The sequence below is a fragment of the Podarcis melisellensis genome (genome assembly GCF_964234715.1).
Source record: "Podarcis melisellensis genome assembly, chromosome: 6".
Classification (NCBI taxonomy): Eukaryota; Metazoa; Chordata; class Lepidosauria; order Squamata; family Lacertidae; genus Podarcis; species Podarcis melisellensis.
In genome coordinates this window covers 18371705-18399522 of record NC_138538.1, presented here as the reverse complement: position 1 = coordinate 18399522, position 27818 = coordinate 18371705, and the positions used below count along the sequence as shown (strand labels likewise).

The window sequence follows — 27818 nt, the reverse complement described above, 5'->3', positions numbered from 1 at the left end:
GGAGTGTCTTCCGCTTCCTCTTTCTAGTCCTGAACTTCTAAACTTCATATTGCTCCTGAAGCCATCTCCTTTGTGTGCTTTCCTACCGACAACATCAGCGTTGCCTAACTTGGTTCACTACAACTGTGCATTCGCAAGAGAACCAGGAGCAGCACCTGCCTGATATTTTTCCTGTCAAACTGCTGAATACATTCATTCCTCCAAAGCATCTCTCTTCTAGTGCTGTGTTTTGCATTGTGTTTTAAATGATAACTGGAAGAAGAATGTAATTGACTTTTCAAACATTTTATTAAACTTTAAAAAAGAACAATATGTAAACTAGCCCCAGCAATAAATACTGAAAAGTGATTTTTTTAATAATAAAAAAGCACAAAGTTCTGTATAAAATATGTACATTAAAGCAAGAGGTCAGGATCCAGTGATGGGCAGCTGCATACAAACACACTCAGGGATGGAAGCGTTTCTGTTCTCAGCAATAGGCAAAGGACCTACACCCCCCCCCAACTGCATTCAGCTCTTGCCACCACCATCATTGGGGGGGAAAAGATGGTAGGCATTGTTCAGCATCTGCACCTGTTTACTCAAATGTGCATGTCACCAAGTTCAGTAAAAGATCAATGTAAATGTGCTTAGTATTGCAGCGACAGTCCACTTAAAAACAGCTTCTCAGTTAAGATTATAAACCCAGAATTAAGCACTCATGGGAACAGCTGGCTTCTCAGTTTTTCCTGGCGCTAGATTCTGGTGTGTGTATGTATATTAAAAGAATGGTTCAGGGGCTTAATGGTGGGAAGTGACCAGTGAGAAGTGAGGATTATTTAGCTGTTAACCTCTTCCAACTCTGCAAGGCTCTAGGGTCACAAACCCCATGTTTTTCAGACTTAAATCAAGACCCCAATACATCCGCTGCCAGAACAAGGTGCCCTTTGAAAGAAGATTTCAGGTTAATTTACTGTGCCTAATTACTTTAGAGATTGCATGGAAGTCCTTGTCCACAATATTAAGCAAATAAATATGCAAGTTATTTTCCTATGGCCTAAAAAAAGGAGGCAGGTTGGATTGAAGTTGTAGAGGGCTGCAAAATCTTCATTAACGCCACTCACTGCAATCCCAGTGTGGCCCATCCTTGTGGTTTTCTTTTTCTCTCCTTTTTGAAAGACCTTGGTTATTCCTAAGAAAACATCTCGCAGTCAAAAAAGAAGCTGCGTCTGTCTCCTCTCCTCCAAACGGAGAACTTCAGTGCAAGATTTTCAGATGCCTTCTTAGTTCAGGGTGAATGTTTCCTGTGATACTGAAGACAGCGGGATGCTGGTATTTAATGGTTTACACAGTACCTTTCTGGTTATAAGATCAGAGTCACCCAAAGAGATTTTGCACCGTGTAGAAACTCTGCTCATTCTCGAGATAATTTGTTTTTAAATCCAGCCGAGACAGATTTAACATTTGTGTGCTTCTCTCCACACTCTTGTAGCCGAATTGCAGATGGTGAAAGATTATCTGGCCTCTCCCTCAAAGGCACTGCTTAAAATACTGTGATTTCTATTTCAGCTTCTTGGTACATGGTATCCCTCAGCTCACAGCAGATCTTGTCCATCTTTTCAAAAGCCAGCCTACCTTTGTCACCTGTGAAGAAAGGGACAAATCAGGAGGTTGACTGCCATTGTGGGATAAGCAAAGTTTTCCTTGCGCACAACTCTTCCCTCTTTTACAATTTTGCGACCAATTTTTCCCAACCACGTGGAAAGAATTTATTATGAAGAAAAGGTTTAGGGCCTGCCTAATGGCTCCCCTGGCAATCTCCAAAAGTAAAAAAAAAAAAAAGGATATTGTTGACCTGGAACAGGTATGGCAAAGGGTGAGCTCAAGAGCAGAGCCATGGCTTACATCGAGGGAACGTGCACTGCACATTTCAAGCTGATGACCTTCCCCAGAGAACCCTGGGAACTCTAATTTGCTAAGGGTGCTGAGAATTGTAGGGCGGAACTACAGTTCTCGTGATTTGGGGGAGGGAAGTTGTTTGCTTTAAGTGTATGGTATGGATCTGCCCCCAAATGACTCAAGTAGCTGGAACAAAACTCCATTGATGAAAACTTGGGGGCTTTTCAGTTTAGAAAAAATAGTACGAGAATGGAGAGAAAAGTTTCTCTGTTTCTCCCTCCCACATAGTGTTAGAACCTGGCCCACCCAATGTAGCTAATATCCAGTGTTCGAAGATCCAGGGCAGGCAAATGGAAATATTACTTTACATAGCACATAGTCACATCAGCACATAGCTATTAGACACAATGGCTGTATTGTTCCACCTTCGCTATAGGTCTCTCAAAGTCACAAGGGTGTTCCAAGTCCTGCTTTGGAGATTCCCATGGGCATCTGGTTGGCCACTGAGAACCGAATGCTGGACCAGATGGGCCTGATCCACCAGGCTCACCTTATGTTCTTATAGTTAAACCATGGAGCCTGCTCCTACAGGATCCTGTGATGGTCATCAACTTCACAGGTTTTAGAAGAAGACTTGGACCCATTCATGCCTCCATGAATAGGTCCAAGTCTTCTTCTAAAACCCGTGAAGTTGATGACTATCACAGGATCTACCCATGGCAACAAGCCACTATGGATACGTTCTCTCTTCTACCTCCACTGTTGGAGGCAGTATGGGAAGTAGTTGCTGGGAACCCCAAGTGGGAAGAGTGCTTTTCTACTCAGGTCCTGCTTGGGGCTTCCCGGGCATCTGGTTGGCCGCTGTGGCAACAGGATGCTGGGACAGATGGACCATTGGTCTGATGCATCAGAACCAAGCTTAGGTTTTTAAGCAGTAGAGCAATTTACAAAGCTGAATAAGGGTGGACAGGGAGCTGAAATGATTTAACAAGACTTCAGGGTGTAGGCCAAAGTCAATTCTCATGAAGAAAAAAGGGCAGAGGCGGTTGGCACTGCAGGAACAAGACACAGAGTTTTGTAGGAATGGGGTAGAAGGGTTTCTGTTGGTGTGTCCTTCCCTTGCAAGAGCCATTTGTGCCGTGCCATGCTCTTTTTCCAGAAATCTGTCACAAGAACAGTGCTGGGAACTGAGGGCAAAAGAAGATCCGCTGCTGCGGCAACCAAAACGGAGACCACTTCCTCAGAGCAAGCAGCGATGCCTCTCTAAGCCAAGGCCAACTAGCTGTTGCTTCTGCTTTTCAGCTCACTATTCGCTCATTCGAAATCCATCTGCAGGGAATCGTTATAAGCACTTACCAAATGAAAGAGTCGTTTCTCTGGCGGCGTTCCGCACTTCCTCTGATTCTGATAGACACAGTCTGGCAATTTGCTCTATGCTTTCCACACCCTGTTATATAAAAGAAGCAGTGCAGGAGCAGCTGTTAAATTATTTCAGAATGCTTCCTAACTCTTGACATCAATGCACTGACTCAGACGGATGGATAGCCTGTGGCACTGGAGATCTAATAAATTGGAGATTTAATAAATAATCATCATAAATAATCTAGCTATTATTATTATTATTATTATTATTATTATTATTATTATTATTATTATTATTAAATTACATTTGTGTACCACCCTTTATCCATACATCTCAAGGTGGTTTTTCAACCAGGTTCACCCTTTAACAACACTCATTTTCGTGTATGTATGTGTTTTCTTATGCCCTCTCTGTGTTCCAGTTTCCAATACTGTACAATGGTCATGTTTTTTGGGTGACTCTCGCGCCCTCTCCTGGCTGCCTGTGACTCTGCACATGCACCTCTCTTAACGACCCCACTAAGCAAGAATTTAAAAATACTCACTCTGAGGTTTTTGAGGGCCAGACATGCGGCTTGCTGCAATTTCACATCATCGTTACTTAAGGCATCTGTGTAAAAAAGCAGAGCCTGCAAAAAAGAATGGAGCATTCAATGACATGGATAACATTCCCTCCTCCTCTGCTCCAAAGTGCCCTAACATAAGATATTGGAGCCTCCTATCTCTTTAGCCTGCAGAGCTGCTGTTTCCCGCACCATTTGCACTGCTTCTCTTCCTGTGAACTGATATTTCTGGGAGATACTGGGAAAGGATGGGAAGAGGAAAACAGGCTAGCTATTCAATCCTCCTTCCCCTTTCCCCCTGTCTGTTTTGGGAATTTAATTACAGGTAGGTAGCCGTGTTGGTCTGCTGTAGTCGAAACAAAATAAAAAAATTCCTTCCAGTAGCACCTTAGAGACCAACTTAAGTTTTTTATAGGTATGAGCTTTCGTGGAAATGTGCATGCACATGAAAGCTCATACCAATAACAAACTTAGTTGGTCTCTAAGGTGCTACTGGAATTATTTTTTTTATTTTATTTTTTTGGGAATTGTGTGCAAAAGAGAAATCCTGGAGAAGGTTGCTCCAAGCAAAATTGAAAAGGGGAAGTTTTGTTGCTTTTTTCTTCTTCCCTCAAAGTCTCAGAGATCAATTAAAAGTGGCAAAGAGATAAGAACACCACCTCCTGCCCTTTTTGGGAACAGAAGCTTTTGTCATGATTAAACAATTTAAATGTCAAGTTGATACTTTGGAGTACTGCTTGCTTATGTGTTCTCTCTCTCTCTCTCTCTCTCTCTCTCTCTCTCTCTCTCTCTCTCTCTCTCTCTGTGTGTGTGTGTGTGTGTGTGTGTGTGTGTTTGGAGCTAAAGGACAGCATACATGTTTACACCATAAAAAAATTCCTTCCAGTAGCACCTTATGTAGTCTCACTTATGGAAGTGAGAGCTGGACCATAAAGAAGGCTGATCGCTGAAGAATTGATGCTTTTGAATTATGGTGCTGGAGGAGACTCTTGAGAGTCCCATGGACTGCAAGAAGATCCAACTTATCCATTCTGAAGGAAATCAGCCCTGAGTACTCACTGGAAGGACAGATCATGAAGCTGAGGCTCCAATACTTTGGCCATCTCATGAGAAGAGAAGACTTCCTGGAAAAGACCCTGATGTTGGGAAAGATTGAGGGCACAAGGAGAAGGGGACGGCAGAGGACGAGATGGTTGGACAGTATTCTCGAAGCTACCAGCATGAGTTTGACCAAACTGCGGGAGGCAGTGGAAGACAGGAGTGCCTGGCATGCTCTGGTCCATGGGGTCACAAAGAGTCGGGCACGACTAAACAACTAAACAACCACAACAAAACACCTTAGAGACCAACTAAGTTTGTTATTGGTATGACCTGAAGAAGTGTATCAGAAGAAGTGTGCATGCACACAAAAGCTCATACCAATAACAAACTTAGTTGGTCTCTAAGGTGCTACTGGAAGGATTTTTTTAATTTTGTTTCGACTACAGCAGACCAACACAGCTACCTACCTGTAACTATCTTTACACCATGTGAATACATAAAGAGGGCACTGCTGCATACAATCAGCTACAAAAACCGAATCCTCTTTATACTGAAAATAAAATACCTGCAATGAAAGAAATGTGATGCTGACATGCGAAGCACATTGTTTTTGTCCCTTCCTGTAATTTGGGAGGAAAATGTAGCCAATCCACTTTAAATTTTTTAATTGCAATGGTTCAGCAGCCAGCAATTTTTTAAGTAAAAGTATTCTTTTATTTTATTCTTTCAAGCCTTAAACTGGAAGCCTTCACTACTCAGAAGAAAGTCCCACTGAATTCAATCGGGTTTACTCCCAGGTAACTGTGTAAAGATTCTGCAGTCTTATACTGCAATATTAAACATTTCTACTCAGAAGTAAGTCCCACTGAGTTCATTAGGACTTACTCGCTGGTATGTGTCCTGATCATTATCACAGTTTCCATTATTATTATTATTATTATTATTATTATTATTATTATTATTATTATTATTATTATATCATACAGTCATAATACTGTACTTCATAGAATTCCTCAAATGATCTGTTACTCTCTGAGGAGATCTAAAGGCTGAAGGGAAGTCAGGGACATACACAGACAATTTTACACTTTAAAGAGACTCTCTCTTCTCCAGCCTCTTTCAAACTACCTTTTATGCCCTTTATGAACGTGTGTGTGTGTGTATGCATGTACGCTAACAAGTGTGGGGGGGTATGTGACAAACTAGGTCTTTGCCCCAGGTGACAGAAAGCCTAGTTTTGGCCCTGGTGAGGAAAACTGCACAACTTTTTAGTATTTCACTTCCTCAAAACAACATCTGAGGGCCATGGGACAGCCAAGAGTCCTGGTTAACCCCAGTGAGAACACGATGGTAGACTAGATGGGCCTTTGGCCTGGTCCTGCAAACCAATGCTCCTACCACTCAGCTATGGCCCCTTCCCATAAATATAGGCATATATTATCTGGATACAGCAAACGAGGGAATGGCAAGCGAAGTGGAAAGCCGGTACCTTTTCCCTGAAATTCCTATCAGCTGCCGCCCGAGAGAGACACGACATGGCTGCCTTGCCCACACGATGGTTTTCATCAAGCTGCAGGACGGCAAGGAGCTGTAAGGTCTGTGGAAGGGGCTGCAGTCGGCTGAGTCGCTTCCCTTTCAGTTTCTTTATTTTCTTCATTCTCCCAGGACGCTGCAGGTCCTCAGTCAGCATCACTGCAGAGGAGGAACCCAACCATAAGTGGATTATGGCTCTGAAAAGCTATTTCCGATTTATTCTCTCTTCCCTCCATGGTATAATGTCAAGGTAACTTATTCTACAACAGTTTGCATGCAGTGCAGTCTGAGCATTTACACACAATGACGTTTCTGCACCAACGGGACTTCCTCTCCCCATGGGCTCCCTTGCCCACACCCCAAAATCTTCTCCAAAGAGTTGAAGGAACACCACCTCAACAAATTTGGGAGGTATGCAGGGAGAGGAAGTCCCATTGCATAGGCAGAAGTCTTTGTACTAAAACAATGTTTCTCAAATTTGGGTCTTCAGCTGTTTTTGGACAACTCCCATCATCCCTGACCACTGATCCTGCTAGCTAGGCTGACAGGAGTTGTAGTCCAACAACAGCTGGGGGCCCAGGCTTGAGAAACATTGTACTGAAAGGACAACTTCATTGGACACAACCCCAATGCCTTTTTTCATTTAAAGGTATACAACTGCCAGTACAAATTAACATTTAAGGTTGTTAAATCAGACACTGGTCCACCCAATGCGCTAGCAACTTTGACTAGGTCACAGGTAGAGAAATATCTTTCTGATCAACCCAACAGCTCAGTTGGAAGAATGTGAGGCTCTTAATCTCAGGGTTTGTGCCCAACGTTGGGCTAAAAATTCCTGCATTGCAGGGGTTTGGACTAGATGACCCTTGGGGTCCCTTCCACTTCTCCTCTTCTTTGATCATATGACTCACCTTCCGTAAATTTGTTTAATCACCCTCTTAAGTCACCTAGGTGAGCGTCAGGACCACACCTGGTGGCAATTAATTATGGATATTATGTAACACACAATGCAATGACGGTGAAGATGTTTGGATGACACTGATAGATAGATAGATTTTTTTATTGCGGCCATTGGCCCATATCTAAAACAATACATCAAAATTTATCCATAAACAATACAATTTAAACAGTTCCAAGTTAAAACACCCATATAAAACCAATTTTACTTCAGTTAAGTAAACACTATACACAATAAGCTCCCTCTATGTAAACCACAATTCAAATCCATCAGATTTTAGGGGGTATGCGTCTTAGTTCTGGCACTTATTGATGGATCTTAAGTTTAGCTAAGCTGTCAGAGTCATACAGTGATACATTTCTCCTCTTTTGAAATAAAACATTAATCAGGCATCTAGCGACTGCAAGGGATCTACTTGTATCTTCGTCGTTTAATAAGTATATTATTTGGGCTTCCTGAGGTCCGTCAGCAATTCCTGGATGACACTGAGGACCAGTATGTTAAAAGAGGAGGAGAAAATCCCCTCTCTCTCTCTATTCACTTAGACCACCCTAGGCATAATTGAATAAACCTCTGTCATGTCTCCCTGCCCCATAATCACGTTTTTGCCTCATATTTGTGTTCACTTGATTCCTTCCATTCCTAGGTAAAGGTCAAGGACCCCTGGATGGTTACGTCCAGCCAAAGGAGACTAGGGGGTTGAGGCACTCATCTCGCTTTTCAGGCCGAGGGAGCCGGCGTTTGTCCACAGACAGCTTTCTAGGTCAGCATGACTAAACTGCTTCTAGTGCATGGAGGACTGTGACAAGTGCCAGAGTGCATGGAAACGCCGTTTACCTTCCTGCCGCAGCAGTGCCTACTCACACTGCTAGGTTGGCAGGAGCTGGGACAGAGCAACAGGAGCTCACCCCTTGCATGGATTCGAACCGCTGACCTTCCAATTGGCAAGCCCAAGAGGCTCAGTGGTTTAGACCACAGCGCCACCTGTGTGCCACTAAGAGTTACCTGCAAGGCTACCAATTTGAATGAGCGCTTGGTAAAGTGCCCCCTAGTGGGCCCTGAAAGAATTGCCTACCAGTGGCAGACAGCAACAACAGCACTCATATCACTGTGTTGCTCTAGGTCAGCGGTTCTCAACCTGTGGGTCCCCAGATGCTGTTGGCCTACAACTCCCATCATACCTGAGCACTGACCTTGCTAGCTAGGGGTGATGGGAGTTGTAGTTCAACAACATCTGGGGACCCACAGGTTGAGAAAGGCTGCTCTAGGTAGGCAAACTAAGGTCCAGGGGCCGGATCTGGCCCAATCACCTTCTAAATCCAGCCCGCAGATGGTCCGGGAATCAGTGTGTTTTTACATGAGTAGAATGTGTGCTTTTATTTAAAATGCATCTCTGGGTTATTTGTGGGGAACAGGAATTCGTCCATTTCCCACCCAAAAATATAGTCTGGCCAACCACAAGGTCGGAGGGACAGTGGACCGGCCTCCTGCTGAAAAAGTTTGCTGACCCCTGCTCTAGGTCAGCTGTCCTCAGCTGAGCACCCTCCAGAGGTTTTGGACTACAACTCCTATCAGTTCCAAACAATGGTCAGAAATGATGGGAGTTGTAGTCCAAAATATCCAGAGGACACCAGGTTGGGGAAGAGACTGTTATGAGAAATTGAAATGGTGGCACCTAGAACAATCTTCGGTTGTTTCCAGGAAGTGCAAATAGCCAGCACTTATCCTATGAACCCTGCTGAACAGGGGCCACCACACCAAAAGCCCTGTTCCGAGTTGCCCCGGAGCAGCTTCTGCTAGCCTTGGGACTTGAAAGGGAAACTCTCCTACAGAACACAGTGACCTGCTGGGTACAGCTCAAGGGACAGGACGGTCTCTCAAGTAGCTACCATTTCAATATGCAACAGCCAGTGGTGGGCCTTGGAGATTCACCCTTTATAGTAACTCCTAACCTGGCAGACACCTGGCCAAATCTCAAATCCCACCAGCCATTCATTTACCTTCTTTAGCAAATCTGGCCAGGTGTTTTTCCAAATTGTTCACATGGTGCTTCTCCAGGTAGCTGTAAAACTGGAATAATGTCACTGATTCAGCTGGGAGATCTGTCGAGGGAAAGAGCAGGCTGCCTCCAACTATCTGCTCCAGGAACACCTGCAAAACTGAAAGGGGGTGCATAGAAATGAGGCGCGGGATGTTTTAAACGAAATAAACGTGAGGCAAGCAGTTCTATCTAGAGATGGCCAGGGCTTGGATATTTGAATTTCCTCCTATACATACTTGCTGGATCAAAACAAAGGTGCATCTAGATCAATATTTTGTGTGTAACCACTATTACCTAAACACTTTCAAGCCTATCCTCAATGCATTCAGAACTAAACAATAATGCTGTGTTGTTGTTTTTTAAGGAAGTTGAAATGGTGAATATAGTAATGGGGCAAGTTATAAATGCTGAAGAATTATTATTATTACACAGATTACATTTTTATAAATGAATACATTTTCCTTTTAATCAGGATATTTTAATCATTGCACCACTTTGGATTAACTGAAATGCAAAACTGCTGCCAAGTTTTAAAAGTGATCAACACTGGGCAATCACAAGCAAAGGCACAAATACAATCGTGCATCTCATGCACCCGGGGTAGACAGGTATTACCTTTTTCTATGTGTCCTTGATAGTTCTCTTTCGTTTTGAACATCAGTATGTATTTCAAAGGGTTCCAAAATCTCTCCGCCGGACAGAACAAAATGCTCCCCCGCTCAGTGCACTCACTCCAAATCTTCAGGCATCGCTTCTGCTTTTTAGCTTTTTGAATGACTGCAAAAAAATAATAATATGAATGTCAGCAAGGGGCCTGAAACTTATTTGCAAGTTAAAAGTGAAATACCAGATGGTATGCCTTTTCTGCAGTGGCTCCCTCATCTGTGGGATGCTCTCCCCAGGGAGCTTTACCTTCATTATACACCTTTTGGCACCAGGTGTTAACCAGGCCTTTGGTTGATTTGATTGACATCCAATGCCCTTTTAAAATCGGGGGGGGGGGTAATTGGGTTGTTGTTGTTTTTATTTTGAATATGTATTTTGTGATTTTTTATTTTGATTTTATCCAGTGAAATGTCCTGAGATCTACAGGTATGGGGTGGTGTGTGTGTGTGTATGTATATGTATATGTGTATGTGTATAAAATAAAAAGCTTAAATTGAGCCTGTGCTAATCAGTATACACGCCAAAAGGAAAATATGCATACGGATGCATACATCCCCAAATCACTCCACTAGCATTTTACTAATCTCAATAAAAGCTTGATCCCAAGCTCCCAGATCAATATCTGCCTTCTTGAGAGTTTGAGTTACATATGACGTGCAAAAGAATGCGGGGGTTGATATGTCCAATGCAGACTTTTTGTTTTGCACGCAAGTGAGAGCTGGGAGGCCATTAGAAGCAGAAGATCTATTTGAAGGAGTGGCACTTGGTTAAGGAAGGAATTCAAGAACCTGTGGCTCTCCAGGTGTTGCTGGACTCCAACTCCCATCAGCCCTGTCAACATGGCCAATGGCCTGGAATGATAGGAGCTGTAGTCCAACAGGGAGGTTGAGAGAAGGGGGGGGAGTGAGAATGGGTGTGTACTATGCGTCTAAGAACAAATGCACAGATTGCGTAGGAATGCATTTGTTGGTGTTAGTGTCCAGCTATGCACATGCGGGTATGTGAATTGGGATGTGTGTGAGAAACCTGGTGGGGTTATTCCACCCACTTTTGCTTTGATCCCACTAGCTCCTTGAACGTTAGCCACAAGCGAATGCAGCCCTTGGTCGTAACAGGTCCTCCAGCCCCACCCCCTGCTAAACGGGGGCTGAAAAACAGAGGATTCTTGGGAGTGTCTGTTCCACACCTTAAAGTTTTGGACATCTCATAACTTACTCTCTTCCACAGACGTCAGGTTCCGCGGCACAGGAGCAGCCAGAGCAGAGATTATCTCCAGAACGTGTTTCTGTTGTGACACCTCTTCCAAAAGGCTCTGCTGGACAATTGGAGCTAGGTTTGGCAGGACAAGTTTCTGGAAGCAAAAGAAGGGAGGAGTAAAGAGGCTACTGCTCAGGGTTGTATACTAAGCCGCGAAGCAGCCAAGTTCATCTGCACATGATCCAAAACTTCCCCAGGACCATCAGGGAGAACACCTGCCTCCCACCGCTGCAGCTGGGACACACATTGTCAAATTCATCCCAACAGCTGTGAGTTAATTGCACTCCGCTGAGCATGGATATGAATAAAGCCACTTCCTTCCTTTTGAAATTACTGTGTTGTTGTAGTGCATGCCGATAAGCAGCTGCCAATATTATGGACCACAGAGAAATGCGCAAAGAGGACTCTTGCAATACCGCAGCTCTTGAGCTGCAATTAAGGCTTTTCTGTTCATTTTGCATTTACAGGTGAATCTAACAAATCTGCATTTTTCCAAAACAATATGAGAATCGAAACAAACACAGCTATCCTTCTAAATTTGCACTTATCCGACTTCTGCAATGCAATTCTGCATCCAACCAATGTTTCCAAAAATTAGGTGAAAGTGTGGATATAAAAATTGAACACATAGGTGAAAATAACACACAAGGATGCATTAAATTTGGGGAAACTTTTTGCAGAAATGTGTATATAACTCAAAGCTGCATATAATAATGTGATTATTAGAAGAAAACAATTTGCAAACTGCCATGCAAATGGAGAGAACTGAATCTTAAGACTGGGAAAATGAGAAACTGAGGGAACTGGAACTGACAGATCACTCCATTCTCAGTTGCAATCCAAAGCTGGTCGTAAAGGCCAGTGCAAACAAGATACGTCTTCGTGCGAAAATTCCTGTAAAAGGGCCTATGCACAGCAGAAACTGACACAGAAACCCCAACACTGGCAACAAATACCTTGGCAAACATGCAAACTATATAAGCACACTCACTAGTGAACTGAGATTAGCTCAATAATAAGTTGGCACAAATGAATAAATAGGTTTGCTATTGGAGCCTTATTCTAACTTCCCACCCCCATACCCATATGATTCATAACTGAATGAGGATGGGGAGCAAGACTGCAACACTGGCCCTACCCCTGTCTGGGATGCTCTGCCCCCACATTTACAGCTGAAAATAATGAGTTCTCACCAGAAGGCATTTCCTTGTAGTATCTCAACAGACATTGTAATGGAGCATTGAACATCTGCTGACTGAGAATGGTTCTTAGCCAGATGATCTGTTCATGAGTAAGCATTAACAGAACCTTTGGGAGTCTAAGGCTTCGGGATTCTTCCAAAAATCGTTCTCTCTCTCTCTCTCTCTCCTATGTGAATTGTGCTCTTCCCACTCCTGACTGCTACTACTGTATAAGGATGATCAGCATGAAAAAAGGAGCAGCTGGCTGCCCTGTTCTCAGATACAGCACAGCCAGCAATCAATGGAGCTGGAAGAGACCTACTTGCTGAGAGATATAGCCAGGAGCAGAGACTTTTGGGAAGTCAGCCTGTGTGCCAGAGTTACCTGGGACCTCACAATCATCACAGTGCTTCCTTGTTCAGGTCTGCACTGGGTAGTCATGTCCCCAGGGAAGTCAACATCTGGAAGTGCCTTCAAAGGCTTCCTGAGAATTTCTGCTCAGGCCCTGGAAACATAACTATCGGTTGCAAATAGCGTGTATTAGGAAAGCAGATTTAAGAGAGGGTGGGTGTCTGTTTTGTTTTTACCAGAGAGCCAAATAAGAGCTGGACCACCTTCCTGTGGGAACAGCTGCCCTGGCATGAGAAAACAGCCAGGCAAACCTTTCTTTAAATATTTGGATATCCATTACAGTGGTACCTCGGGTTACATATGCTTCAGGTTACAGACTCCACTAACCCAGAAATAGTACCTCAGGTTAGGAACTTTGCTTCAGGATGAGAACAGAAATCATGCTCCAGTCACGCGGCAGCAGCAGGAGGCCCCATTAGCTAAAGTGGTGCTTCAAGTTAAGTTTCAGGGTAAGAACGGACCTCCGGAACGAATTAAGTACTTAACCTGAGGTACCACTGTATGTGAATCAGTGTGGCACTCTCAGAAGCAAGGAGGAGGTCATAGCTCAGAGAAAGAAGCTCTGAAGGTCCCATGTACAACCACCTGAATCGCCGCTTGACAGGGTCAGGCAGCAGCAGCTGGGAAAGACTGCTGAGATTTCCATTCCACCTTAAGAAGCAGACGCATGGAACTGTTGTGTGTCACATGTCTGTTTACATTCCAGCACAGCTTGCTGGGAACTTCCATTGTGTGTTGCTTTTGCTTTTCCCGTTTCTCTCTGAGAAAACGAGGGAGATGACATGTTTCTTTGTCCTGATTTATGATTAATAAATCTGTAGTTGTAGTATGCTTCCACAAGCCTCACGCCTATTCTGTGTGCGCAGTTTGATCTGCTGATAGTGTGCCCTGGCTTTGAAGCCCAGGTCGCTGATTTACGTTGGAGCAGAGGTGATGGGTCTTCACAGCAGGACGCCAGGAAGGAGGCGGCCCAGCTGGAGCTAGCCAGCTGGCCTCCCGGCCCTCTGCATGTTGACAAAGACCCCTTGCCTAAAATCCTGAAGAGCTGCTGCCAATGAGACTGGGCCAGAGGTAGCCTTTCGATGTGGCGATGCTCTTTAGAAGTTGTTGGACTCCAACTTTCATCACCCCAAACAGCATGATCAGTAGTCAGTAATGGTGGCAGTTGTGGTCCATCATGCTGGCTACCCCTGGAATGAACAGTACCGGGCTAGATGGACCAGTGGTCCGAACTAGCATAAAGGCTATGTTCAAAAGATGCAGGGATAGGGCTGCCAGCCAACCTGAAAAATACCTAGGGTTGTCCGGCCCTTTTGTCATCAGATGAGAAAGGGGGAAATCAAGTGTTCCAGTTACACAAAAAAGTTAGGCTTCCAAGGCATGCACAAGACAGTCATTACTTCCCTGTCTTGTTAGTGGGCTTCCCAAGAAGCATCTTTTGGGGAAAGAGGATGGATCTTTGATCTAATCTAGCAGAGCTTCTTCTTACACATGAGTCACAGGGATGCAGCAATCTCTCAATTTCCCAGCCTTAAGTTCAGTTCTCTACATTTCCACATCAGGTTGTGATTTTTTTAAAAAAAGGTCTCACGAATATTCATCAGCATTTTTTTAAGTGAGAATTTCTCCTAATTCATATGCAACAATAAACATTTTTGCAAAGTGGATTTTCCCGTTTGTATATGTTATCTTCCCCAATATGTACATTTTCATACACACGTTGCCTTAGTATATGCATTCCTGAACACATGCCTTGGAAACCTACAAGGCAAAATTCGGAAAAGTGAGAATTTCAAAGGATGGCTGTGTTTGGGTTTGCATATTGCTTCAGAAAGTGTGAATCAGGTAGGTTCGCCTTTGAATGAGAACTAACTTGAGTTTCTCCCGCCAAACCCAACTCATGAGAAACGGTTCAAATGTTTGCTGATTGTGCTCATTAAAAGAATACAATCTTCTCTCCAAAGACCGACTGTCCTGTGTCTCCCGTTCCGTGAGATTAATCATAGTAATAGTAATAGTAATTCCCCCTTTTTTAAAAAAGAAAAGAGAAAGCAATCAAACACAATTCCCCACCTGCAGAAGAGCTCTGCAAAACTGCAGATGAGCTCCCAGAAGTGTATCTAGGTCATCACTGCCTGTGGTTAACTCCTTCTTTTCTCTCTTAGTATCATAGTCCAGGGATGGAAGCGTGGCTTTGTTGTAGCTGCTGGTGCTAAGGACAAGGATAAGGAAGCAAATAATTAATAGAATGAAAATAAAGCACGGCGGCAGGGGGATAAGTGGTGAACCAAGCCCTATCTTACTGAGGAAATATGGTCAATGCCTCCTTTGGGTTATGATCTGGGATCAGATTCCAGTGATACAAAGGAATTCAGTGAAAGGAGCATAAGAACAGAACATCAGAAGAACCCTGGTGGGTAATGATAATAATAATTTGTTATTTGTTTCCCCAGCCACTCTGGGCGGCTTCCAACAAAAGATTAAAAATACATTAGAATGTCAGACATTAAAAACATCCCTAAACAGGGCTGCCTTCAGATGGTTCTAAACCTCAGATAGTTGTTTATCTCTTTGACATCTGATGGGAGGGTGTTCCACAGAACAGGTGCCACTACCGAAAAGGCCCTCTGCCTGGTTCCCTGTAGCTTTGCTTCTCACAGTGAGGGAACTGCCAGAAGGCCCTCAGCGCTGGAACCTCAGTGTCCGGGCAGAACAATGGGGGTGGAGACGCTCCTTCAGGAATACTGGGCCAAGGCTGTTTAGATCAGTTCATCAGTCCATCTACTCCAGCACCTTGCTTGTCAAGAGTGGTCAACCAGAAGCTTCTGGGAAGCTATCAGAGTAGCACATTTGGTAGATGAGTGGTTGGTAGAGCATGAAGGCTCCCTCAACTCAATACTATAGGCAGCATAATTATTTAATCTGTTGGGCCGTCACTCTTCTTTCTCACAGTCTTCTAATCTCTCAGAGGCAGGGCTGTGTATATACAGCATTTCTGCAGATAGGGAAAGAAGCTTGCAAATTTATATAGAAGGCCTTACCTGGTACTGCGGGTCCTTACACTCCCGAGGGATGACAGTTCTTCCGCACTGCCGTCAGCATTGAGGAAGTCAAAGCTTTCCAGCACTGTCTCAACCATCAAGCTCTCCACAGAGGAGTGCTTCAGTTGGTACTTTTTCGGCTGTTGGAAAATGCAAAATGAGTTGCATTTCCTTTTCAGTAGAAACCCTTTTCACCCCATGTACTATCAGTAGCACAGATATCACCAGTGAATATTCCAGCAGCACCACCCTGATTTCCCAAATTCCCATTAGCCCCAACCCACCATGGCCAATGGTCAGGGATGATGGGAGTTATAGTCCAATAAGAAGAGAAGAGTTTGGATTTGATATCCCGCTTAATCACTACCCGAAGGAGTCTCAAAGTGGCTAACATTCTCCTTTCCCTTCCTCCCCCACAACAAACACTCTGTGAGGTGAGTGGGGCTGAGAGACTTCAGAGAAGTGTGACTAGCCCAAGGTCACCCAGCAGCTGCATGTGGAGGAGCGGAGACGCGAACTTGGTTCCCCAGATTACGAGTAGAAGAAGAAGAAGAGTTTGGATTTGATATCCCGCCTTTCACTCCCTTTAAGGAGTCTCAAAGCGGCTAACATTCTCCTTTCCCTTCCTCCCCCACAACAAACACTCTGTGAGGTGAGTGGGGCTGAGAGACTTCAAAGAAGTGTGACTGGCCCAAGGTCACCCAGTAGCTGCATGTGGAGGAGCGGAGACGCGAACCCGGTTTCCCAGATTACGAGACTACCGCTCTTAACCACTACCCCACACTAGCTCTCAATAATATCTAGAAAGCCAGATTCCCCAGACCTGCTTTAGGGTGCATTCTCTAGGAACATTTTCACCCCTGTGCATGGCTCGGGCATAATCCATATGTCTGCGCAAACGTTCTTGCCATCTTTGGGAATCTAGGAGTAGAAAGGATAAGTACCGAGAGCTAAAAATTGACAACAATTATTTACCTTTAATTTGCCCCGGATGCAGAAAAGCTGGTATTCCAATTCCTCCAGTTGGATAGGGCTCGGATGCTGGGATTTCAACAAAAGCAACACTTCCTGAAGTGTCTGCTCAATTGACTTAGTCCTTCTACCACCTCTGAAGTCAGAATTGCCTCTCGATCCTCTTCGACCAGCAGAGAGGACCTTCCTTTGCTGCACTAAATGGTTACTCCTGTCCCGGACGGTGGACGGGCCCCTCACTTTCTCCTGATCCAGTGGGCGCGTTGGTATGGCAAGAGCGGGGTCAGCATGTGTGGTCTCTTGTAGGATGTCTAGAGTCCTGCGGCTGGGAGTCTGGCACAGCAGAAGGTCCTGCTGCTCTCCTGCCACACAAGCATCTTGTAGGATAGTCAGTGGCATGGGCAGCGCCCTCTGATTCGAAGGTGGTGTCATGTTCCTGCTTTCTGCCCCTTTCGGGTCCTCTGAGCTGAACGAGCTGCCTTCTGTTGTCTCCGTAAGGCTGTGGCTGGTGCTCCTCAGACTCATGTCGAAATCGCAGTCGGCCAAGTAGCTCAGGATGCAGGGATCTCGGGCCTCATCCCTGATATCTGCTTGTTTTTTCCCTTGCTGCAAAACAGACTGAGGCAAAGAGAGAGATGGAATTACGCAATCAGTGCCTTTCTACAGCACATAGTAAGCGCAACTCCTAAAAGGAACCTGCGACCTTCCAGACATTGATGAACCTCAACTCCCATCATCTCTGAACAACGGCTACACTGAGCAATTCATTTTCTCTCCATTTCTCATTTTTCCAGTGTTAAGTTCAGTTCTCCTCTCTAGAGGCTGAGCTCTCCCAGCACCATGTCCCTCAATTGCAAAATTACTCATCCAGGGAGGGTTTCAACTAACTTGTTGTGCATGTGGAATGAGGTTCTCTTGTACAATGGGACTTCCTCCACCCTCTCCTCTTTCCCCCACGTTCCCTAAATCTGCTCTGGAGAAGAAGAAGAGTTTGGATTTGATATCCCTCTTTATCACTCCCCTTCAGGAGTCTCAAAGTGGCTAACATTCTCCTTTCCCTTCCTCCCCCACAACAAACACTCTGTGAGGTGAGTGGGGCTGAGAGACTTCAAAGAAGTGTGACTGGCCCAAGGTCACCCAGCAGCTGCATGTGGAGGAGTGGAGACGCCAGATTACAAGTCTACCGCTCTTAACCACTACACCACACTGGAGAATTGGGGGAGCATGGGCAGAGGATGGGGTGGGGTGGGGAACATCTCATTGCTCAAGTGGCCCTCATCCCCTGTGCACATGCCCCACTTAGCACTACAGGCAACATCCCATTTGTGCATGTTCAAGACATGCACAATTGCACTTGCATGCATTGCAGCAAACCTGGAAGTGGCACAGAAAAGGGCAGAAATGACCCTAAAATCGCACAAATGGCACAGAAACAGCGCCCAGCAATCCCACAAGCCTTTGTACAGATGTTTAAGGCCTGTGGAGAGTTGGAATTTGAGCAAGAAGGGAGCGGTTGTGGTGGAGTTTGGTGAATTTTTTTGTTTTCCCCCCTCAGGGTTTTGTTTTTCAAAGGGTTTCCAGAGGTTTAGAGGGTGTTTGCAGGCTTTTGCAATTGTGTTCCCAACATACACCATTTCACTTAAAGGCGTGGTGCCTCAGAACTTAACCCCCATGTAAACGTACATGGAATTCCACCCCTAACCCATTGTTTTTCAGTCTTTCCTTGAAGGCCCTTGGTGCATTACATCTTCATTTCATTAATTAGCAGCAGTTCTAAACGGCATGGCTCCTGTCTGAGGAGAGCCAGAAAAGACCAGTATATTGTGGAGCTGACACTCATTTATCAGAGGCTGCTAACTGAGCGTACTTTTGTTTTCCTTTGCCCGATACATTTCAGCAAGTGGGACAATTTCCTGTAGGCTTGTCATGACACACTGCAAAAGTGGCTGGGAGAGTAAGCGTTTGAGCGCAGAAGCTCTTTGCATCTCGCTCATACTTACAAGGTAATATTTCTCTCGGAAGCTGGGGGTGTTTGGTGGGGTCCAGCTGTATATGGAGTTTTTCCTGCTCCCCGCAGAAAACTTGGAGGCAGATCCAGGAGACAAAACGAGGCTTTCAGTGTCAAAAGGGCTGCGGGAGGGGGAGAGGGAGAGAGAGAGAGGATGAACTCAGAATTCAAAGGTTTCATGCGCCATACCCACTGAAGAAATGTCATTCCTCTCCCCCATAGTATGTTTGCACACCACCACTGTATGGAAAAATGCTTGATAACAACAACAAAAAAAAAAATTATTATTTCTATGCCACCCATCTGACTGGGTTTCGCCAGCCACTCTGGGTGGCTTTCAACAGAACATTAAAAACAGAATAGAACTTCAAACATTAAAAACTTCCCTAAACAGGCTGATTGTTAAGTGCTGTTGCAGGAGATAGTTCCGTTCCAGGAATATCTTGTTTCCACAGCTAAAAGAAAAACACCAATGTCATGTACATAGGCGGGGGCGATGCAATTTTTTCACCCAGCTAAGATATCTGCTGCAATTGGGAGAAAAGTACAGAATATGGTTTTGCAAGTGTTGAGAGAACCTATTAGACTGCGCCCATGACATTGCTAGCATCATGGGGAATGAGTCCCCACTACTGTGTATTTGACTGCCAAATCAAAACAGTTTCATTTGCTCAAGCCCTTTTAACACAGCATATTTATGTTGCTTTTATCCACTGGCTGTTTTTATTGATTTATTGCTGTTTAGTCCCTTGCTTTAATTTTATTTTCATTACTAGCCTATAGCATTGTTTCGCCTTGTTTTCTGAGATGTTGTTTGAGATACTCTGCTGTAAAAGCCACATTGAAAACGCTTTCATTAAAATGCGGGTAAAAGATATGACTGAAATAAATTAAAATAAACGAGGAGCAGCATGAATGCACATCCTGCCACTGGGATACCGTCATGTGAACGTAAGCTTTGATTTGCTTTTAACACTTCAGAAGCTGAACACTCATCCAAAATAATTCTTCATCTAGCACAGCAGCTTTCAAACATGATGCTTTCAGGAAACAAGTGTGTTCACATCCCCCACCCCACCCTGCTAAAATGCAGAGGGTAGTAGCATTCATGCTATAGCCAAGTTCGTGTGTAGCATTTTTTAAACACACACACACACACACACACACACACACACACAACTAATGCAAATCCCAAATTGTCCCCAAATTGCAGTTTGAAAGGGGCAGGAAGAGAGTGACCAACAATTGCAGTGAACTGTAGTTCACACTGAATACAAGAAAGGTTCTGAGTAGCTTACAAGAGCAGTGCAGTGTTGTCCAGAGTACACTTAGTGTGCACAGAATGCGGCTTGAGGTGAGGGTGGTAGAAAACTGAGGAAGGGAGCAAACTCCACACTGCAACATTTTGTTGCAGGGCCCTGCAGATACATCTTTATTTTTACATGCACATATTACTCTACCACCAAAAAGATGCTCAGAGCAGCATCCCAAAACACAGATACAGTGGTACCTCGGATTACATACGCTTCAGGTTACAGACTCTGCTAACCCAGAAATATTACCTCGGGTTAAGAACTTTGCTTCAGGATGAGAACAGAAATTGTGCAGCAGCGGCGTAGCAGTAGCAGGAGGCCCCATTAGCTAAAGTGGTGCTTCAGGTTAAGAACAGTTTCAGGTTAAGAACGGACCTCCGGAACGAATTAAGTACATAACCAGAGGTACCACTGTATTCAAATACAGTGGTGGACACCATCCAGCAAGGGCACTGAATGGATAACAATCAATCTCGGGGAGATGGACATACCCTAGCGAAGACCAGTTATGGGGTAATTTTCTGCCAGATGCATTTCAGCTGCTCAGTCCCATGGATTTCATTCAGATTTTCTTCTATTTTTGTGCACTTCGGGGCACCACTTTATCTCAGCCTGAAGACAACCTGAGCATGGATAATAACTTCTTTACTCTGAAGGTGCTGCTGCGATACCACCGTGGAGACAAGGCTTACAGAGCATTGAGGCTAATGAAGTTTAATTGGCTAAGTTCGTGAGTGTCACACAGCTGGGCTTCGTCAAAGCAAGTCAGTGCCACACAGGAAGATTAGCAACTCATCTGCTTTTTCTCACTTTGTAGCAAAACAAGGGAAGATCTCTGAATGGCAGAGAATATTCCATCCAAGGCAGACGCCACAGTTACTTACAAGTCCATTTCACTGGCTTGTTTCAAATGTATACACTTCACCTGACTACCGATATGCAGAAAAGATGCACTGTGTGATTTTCAATGTTAAAACCTCAATATGTGGGACCACCAGCCTCATATAACCAAAATGCTTACATCTAATTAATGCATGAAGTAGTTAATATCATAAAGTAAGCTGTCCTCCCAGGATAAGCTTGGCCACTCTCCCTCATCATGGGAGTAAGGAAGTAATGTACAGTCGTACCTTGGTTGATGAACATCTTGCGACTCAAACGTTTTGGCGCCCAAACACCGCAAACCCAGAAGTGAGTGTTCCGGTTTGTGAATGTTCTTTGGAACCCGAAGGTCCAGTGCAGCTTCCGTGGCTTCTGATTGGCTGCAGAAGCTTCCTGCAGCCAATTGAAAGCCATGCCTTGGTTACCAAATATTTTCGAAGTCAAACGGACTTCCAGAATGGATTGCATTCGACTTCCGAGGTATGACTGTAATGTATATTGTTTCCTCGGTCTACCATGTGAACTTTGGTATGTAACACAGGGCCTTTTCTACAAAGCCATTATTGTGTCCCTATACAAATAATTTAGGAGCTTTCACTACTCTGGATCTAATCTAAGTTTTGCTGCCTGTATTTTCTTACTTTTCTAGGGGGGGGGAAACATGCCACGGAACTGGATCTGTGCCCATTTCCCTTCTTTATTCTGGTTCAGCCATTGTTTTGGAACAGGGCCATGTCTTCTTTCTTCTTCACAGCTCTACAAAAATGTAGAGCACATGGGATGATGCTGTGCTCAGGTTGTGTGTGTGAATAAATCCATCAATTAACTTTCATTCCATGAAAAACAAAAACTGGGTAAGTGCTGGAACCCCTGGGGTCTCTTTGTCGCTCAGGGATTGGGGTGGGTGCAACATCTGGGTATTGTTTTGGGGGAGTATTGTTGCTTTTTTATTTTTTACTTGTAACTCCTACAATTCATGTGGAAATTGTTCAGCTGGGCTGTGTACTTTTTGATGAGCTCTGTTCATAGTTTATGACTACTTTTGTTATGTTTGTATTTTTATTTTTTGCATTGTAAGCCGCCTTGAGCATGGTTTTAGTTAAGGAAAGGGGGCATAAAAAAATAAAACGATGCATTTACGAATGTTACGCTGGTGAAATGTTTTGTACCAGAATGACGTTGTTGCACAAGAGAAGGCGTTGCTGTGGTAACATCGTTGCACAATCAATTGTGCAAAACAAGTTTCCGCTAGCAAAGCTGTTGCACCGGATTCCGCTGGTGCACAACATTAAAATTCACCCATCACATAGGGCAAGAGCTCTTTGTACTAGGTGCAGCAGAATTCAACCTTTTCAGATCCAGTATCTAATTCTAAGCCAAACATGCATTTGGGGATGCATTTCTTAATCTTTTTACATATCTTTGCAAGGTGGTAATGCTCTTGCTGTGACCCACCTTCAATCAGGCCATGACCTACTCATGGGTCTCAATTCAACAGTTGAAGACCAGTGAACTCGTGGACAGAGAATCATGGATACAGCCCTGGGGGTGTGGCATGGAGTGAGTGATGCTCTGGCTCCACCCACCACCAGTTGCAACCCCGGTGGGCTTTTTCCATGGGCCAATGGTCCTGCACAGAACATAAGGCTATCTCTCCCTGCTCTTGAGATTTAAAGATTTAAAAGGCACACACACACACACACAGAGAGAGAGAGAGAGAGAGAGAGAGAGAGAGAGAGAGAGAGAGAGAGAGAGAGCAGCTGGTTTGTAAATAAGTCATTTTATAGTGTAAGGATATCCACTGAAAACGGGGGGAAAGTGTTATTTTTTTAAAAAAAATGTGGCTACAAGCAAGCAAACAAGTCTGCTGGGGGGTTTTGGGGGGGTGTCAACTTATTGAGGGATTTTTGCACAAAGCCCCATGAGAATCCACTTGCTGAAAGACCAACATATTGTGCAAACTCAAAACACTGCAAAAATGTTTTTAGATTTCCTACCAAGGATTAGCTCACAAAATAAAACATGCCCCCAATTAAAAGAGTTTCTCGGAATAAAATGTTTCTTTCTTGGAGGAAAAACAATAAGGGTTGTTTGTGTGTTAGTTTTCCACTACAAACAGGATTGCAGGAATCCTCCTGGAGTTTTCATTTCCACGCAGATCCAGTATATTATCGGAATATATTTTCACACACACAATTTACCTAGCACAGAAGTTAGCCTAACAGATTTGTATTTTCCTGGAACCCCATGACACCGTGCCTCAAAAGAATTCCCAGCACTTCTTAGGCAGAGCTGTAGCTGGGCTGGGGGTGGGGAGGTCTAGCCAGGGTTTCTGCCCCAAGTGAAGCCTCCAAAGGGGCGTCATTGAGGCTTCCAGCCTCCCAAGCATGTCTGAGCTTCAGCCAAAGAGAGAGAAGAAAAAGTGAACCCGAAATTTTTTCTCCTCTGTGCAACTTCTGTACAGACAATCCCTCCATGTGCAGCCTTACTCACTAGTGTTTGTACAAGGGATTGCCAAAGTTGCCACAAGAGGTCCCCATTTAAGTTTGGAGAGGAAACATTTCCCTGTTAGAAAAGAATTCAAGCCTTAGGAGAGCTGGCACACACATTTCTGGATTTGCAGATCTAGCAGCAGGGAAGCACTGGCAAACCCCAAGTGAGACAGGAGTTGCTGCAGAGAATGCCGTGGAAACTTTTGGCGCACAGAAAGGGAGAATTGGAATCAATTAAACTTGCTCCGAGTTTGGCTTCTCAAACGGCTCGCTCGCTACAGTGCTCCAGCCAGGAAACAAAAGAGGCTTCTCTGCACTGTGGCTTTGCAATATAGTCACCACCAAAGCTGGTTTAGCCAGAAAGAGATGTGCAAAATCTATACGGAAAACAAGAGATGGGACCTGAGCTGCAGGGAAGTCAGAGCAGAAATGCCAAAGGACCCAGGCCTCTTACCTTTTCTGGCACACACGCCCTTAGCTACTGTTTTTACAAGGATATTGGGAGAGCGGAGGACAATTATTTGGCTAAAATTGGAGGAAGGAAAATGGAACTTGTGGGTTTCATTAAGGGCTGGCCTACATTTTTCTCCCATAATCTGAGCACCGATTCTGAGAAGCTCCCTGGAATTATATCCGTCCTACACTACAGAGAAACAATAGCACCCCGCTGTAAACATCCAGGAAGTAAAGGGGAGATCACACACACACAAGCACACCCAGTTTATTCCAGCTTTTGTATGGTGCAATGGCCATGTTTGCATGTCACAGTAAGGCAGGAGTGGAGAACCTTTGCCCCCCCAGATGTTGCTGAACTTGGGGTGTTAGGGGACGGGCAGTATCTCTGGGGAAGGACATATCGTGCTCCTTCTGGGCAGTTTGTCCACCATTGGTTTGCTCCCTCTGCACACAGCTCTCAACCATGGCTCCTAGAAGCTGTCAGCATGAGACAGCAGCCACACCCTGGAAACGGCTTCAAATGACCAGCTAAACTGGGTGAGGGTAGCCAATGGGTCTCAAACCCTCAATGAGTTAAGGTCTTGCCCTTCATGCGAAGACAGGCTCCAGTGGATTGAGTGGATGAGAGCAATAATGGGTCCAATGGTCAAGAAGGAAGTTTCTGCATGTGCTGTAGAGGGAAGAAGAGTTTGGATATGATATCCCGCTTTATCACTACCCTGAGGAGTCTCAAAGTGGCTAACATTCTCCTTTCCCTTCCTCCCCCACAACAAACACTCTGTGAGGTGAGTGGGGCTCAGAGACTTCAGAGAAGTGTGACTAGCCCAAGGTCACCCAGCAGCTGCATGTGGAGAAGCAGAGACACGAACCCGGTTCCCCAGATTATGAGTCTACCGCTCTTAACCACTCGAGGGACAAATAGGGCTTGCCAATCTGGGAAGGTAGCCCTTCTAGGAGAAGGAAAACTCTGATCACATTGTCCTCATTTGTGAGAATTAGGCTTCAAGAGTAAACCAGTCCTTACCCTCTACCTTTCGGAACATCTTCAGGAGCAGAAAAGGCTAAGGAGTATCTTGGAACTTTGAAGTGTCAGGCATAGCTCTAATGGCTTTAGCCCAAACGTAGCAGAGTTTTCCTGCACAGCGAAGAAGCTAGTTGAGGTGGAAATGACTAGTCAGCGAGACTCAGACTAACTATTTCCAGGATTTATTAAAAGGAAAAATAAAACCAGCAGAGTTTCTTGCATACAAAACAAAGCAAAATAAATCCTTCTCTCTCTCTCTCTCTCTCTCTCTCTCTCTCTCTCTCTCTCTCTCTCTCTCTCTCTCTCTCTCTCTCTCTCTCTACCATACACAGCACTTCTACTCCTAACACACCCATGACACAAACTGTGCTAGCATTCCTAGATAACAGAGTTGAGTGCTGGTCGTTAACCAATCAGAGTAAGTAGTTTCTAGGTCAAGCAGACCTTGGCTTTCTGCCAAGAGTCAATTGACACTGCCTTGAGTTAATTGTGTGAAGCCAGAATCTGTTAGTTTTCATGAGAATCAATTAACAGAAACTGAACAGAGTAAACTCTACACAAATCCAGAGTGGAGTCCCTAAGGCGAGTGGATGGCATCTTGTATGCCTCCTTCCGGAAACTCCTGCATCCAAGCTGGAGCAAAACATATTGCTCTGCTTTCCTTTGGAGCACATCAGCCGGGGGGGGGGGGTCTTGTCATCTGGGCAGCATGGATCTCCATACACACTGCCTAGGCTTGCACCCCAGGGAGCTCACTTAAGTGCTGCTAATGCAGCAAAAAAGACTCAGCCCAACTCCTATCAGCCCCAGGAAGCATGGCCAATGGCCAGGGATTATGGGAGTTGTAGTTCAGCAGCATCTGAAGGGCCAAAGTTTTCCCACACTTGCAATAAACTACAAAACCATGGCTTACTATGCAGAAGAGATTGCTCTGGAAGGAAGGAAACTACTATCCCAATTGAGTGTTGCGTCAAATCCAAGTTCATTTGCTCCAAACAAACCTTGGTGACAGATTATGGTTTCTGGAGGAAGCAAAACAAACCATAATTTTTGCACACAATGCTAAGCCAGGCACCCTGGTTAGTTTTCTCCCAGGGTGAGCGGGGAGCAGCAATCATGATCCTTCTGCACCATGCCAAAGGCCTGTCTAGGCCAGCATCCTGATTTCACAGTAGCCAACCAGATGCATATGAGGAGCCCACCAGCAGATCCCAAGTGCAACAGCAGTCTCCTCACTGGTGCTCCCCAGCAACAGTGAAGTGGGCAGCACTTACTTGCACATGGTAATATTTGGTTTATGGTTTAACATGATGCACAAACTCTGTCAAAACAAAGACATCTTATCCACAAAGTAAAAGGAAACACGAAACAAGTCCAAGAACTAATAAATAACAGGAACTAATAAAAAAAACTATTGCTTTCCAAAGTAGATTTTTTACAAAGATTAAGGCCATCTTTCTAGTCAAAAAGTGTGGGGTTTTTTAAAATAAAAAAATCGCTTCACACGCCTCACCCAGCAGCAAGCATCAGTCAACGTTAGCATTTCAAGCCAATCTTTAATAGCAAATCATTTATCACACAAAAAAAGTTTACAAAAGGATGACCCTAAAAAAAGTTTTAAAAGCAAGACCACTGTTGGTGAATTTTTGAAGTGGAAGACAAGTGATTGTGCTGGAACGGCTAAGTAGGAACTTGACACAACACACATTTCAGGTCATTGTGTTAAGATCCAAACATGGGAAAGCTGATGAACGTATAAACAATTTGTTTCAGGTGGCCTCCTTCCCTTCCCCTTATTTTGGGTACCGGCCAAATGTTTATTGTGCAGTCTTAAAGAGCTTTCGTTCTCAGCTGTGTTTCATCTTCAGATTCCATTCTTCATTATTTGTATAGACATTACCAGTGAACTAGGGATGTGAGCTTCAAGTTCACCCAGAGCAGTTCATTGTTAAGGGCAGAACAAAGCCACTGGCAGAAGTGCCACCAACAGAAAGAATCAAAAGTCTTTTTTAAAAAGAGAGAGAGAGAGAAGACAGCAATACAGCCTGGGCGATATATTCTCCTCCCAAACATCCTTTCTTCCAGAAGTGGCATTTATAAAGCTGAAGGTGTTGTGGAGCAGCTGCTCCTACCTAAGCTGAGCTTGGCCTGCAGGCGAGAACAGAAAGAAAACTGCCAATATAATTCTATACTGCCACCAACCTTCCTGAGCACCAGATTTACTAGACAGCAGAGGTGGCCACTTTCTGTGGGCTCAAGGAATGCCCTGTTTCAGCAGCCTGGTAGCTGGAAGTGCACGTTGAATCACAAACAGACCCCTGGCCCCAGTGAGATGCTATAATCCAACAGATACCATTTACGAGAAATGGCTTCACATGCACTCAGATATATGCAGCAAAAGTCCCAAACAGGTGTAGAGTGTGCACTGAAACACAGAGCTAATTCAAACACTCTATCTTGGTTTATTAAGCAGAGATATGCACAAGCCTTTTGCATACACAATGGAGCGTATTATCTGCTGCCTGTGCAAAACGCACAATTAAACTAGGAAGCCTCTAATAAACCATACGTTGCCATTTGGGGCATGTTAATCTGGAGCACACATCAACTTCAGTTGACTGTACAGCAGCCGCTCCCTGATGGATTAAAATGGATGTCGAGAAATGGATGTCACTTTTGTGTAAGGTGCTTGGAATTTTTTGCTGACTCTCGGTGACAGTGCAAGAGACCTCAACAGCT

At 44.6% G+C, this 27818-nt stretch overlaps 1 protein-coding gene across 3 annotated transcripts in view; it reads right to left on the bottom strand.

Annotated features, from left to right (window-relative positions):
- Nucleotides 1-269: 269 nt before the first annotated feature.
- Nucleotides 270-27818, bottom strand: part of RIPOR3 (RIPOR family member 3) — a 100330-nt gene continuing 72781 nt past the window's right edge. For all 3 annotated transcript variants that reach the window (XM_081916728.1, XM_081916729.1, XM_081916730.1), the window contains exons 12-22: nucleotides 18905-19034; nucleotides 16908-17522; nucleotides 15933-16072; nucleotides 14965-15103; nucleotides 11258-11393; nucleotides 9992-10153; nucleotides 9336-9494; nucleotides 6334-6536; nucleotides 3786-3869; nucleotides 3235-3325; nucleotides 270-1623 (exon numbers count right to left, since the gene is read on the bottom strand). In XM_081916728.1, coding sequence (XP_081772854.1) covers nucleotides 1523-1623; nucleotides 3235-3325; nucleotides 3786-3869; nucleotides 6334-6536; nucleotides 9336-9494; nucleotides 9992-10153; nucleotides 11258-11393; nucleotides 14965-15103; nucleotides 15933-16072; nucleotides 16908-17522; nucleotides 18905-19034 — 1960 coding nt within the window. In that variant the 3' untranslated portion in view covers nucleotides 270-1522. The remainder of the gene's footprint in view (nucleotides 1624-3234; nucleotides 3326-3785; nucleotides 3870-6333; nucleotides 6537-9335; nucleotides 9495-9991; nucleotides 10154-11257; nucleotides 11394-14964; nucleotides 15104-15932; nucleotides 16073-16907; nucleotides 17523-18904; nucleotides 19035-27818) is intronic.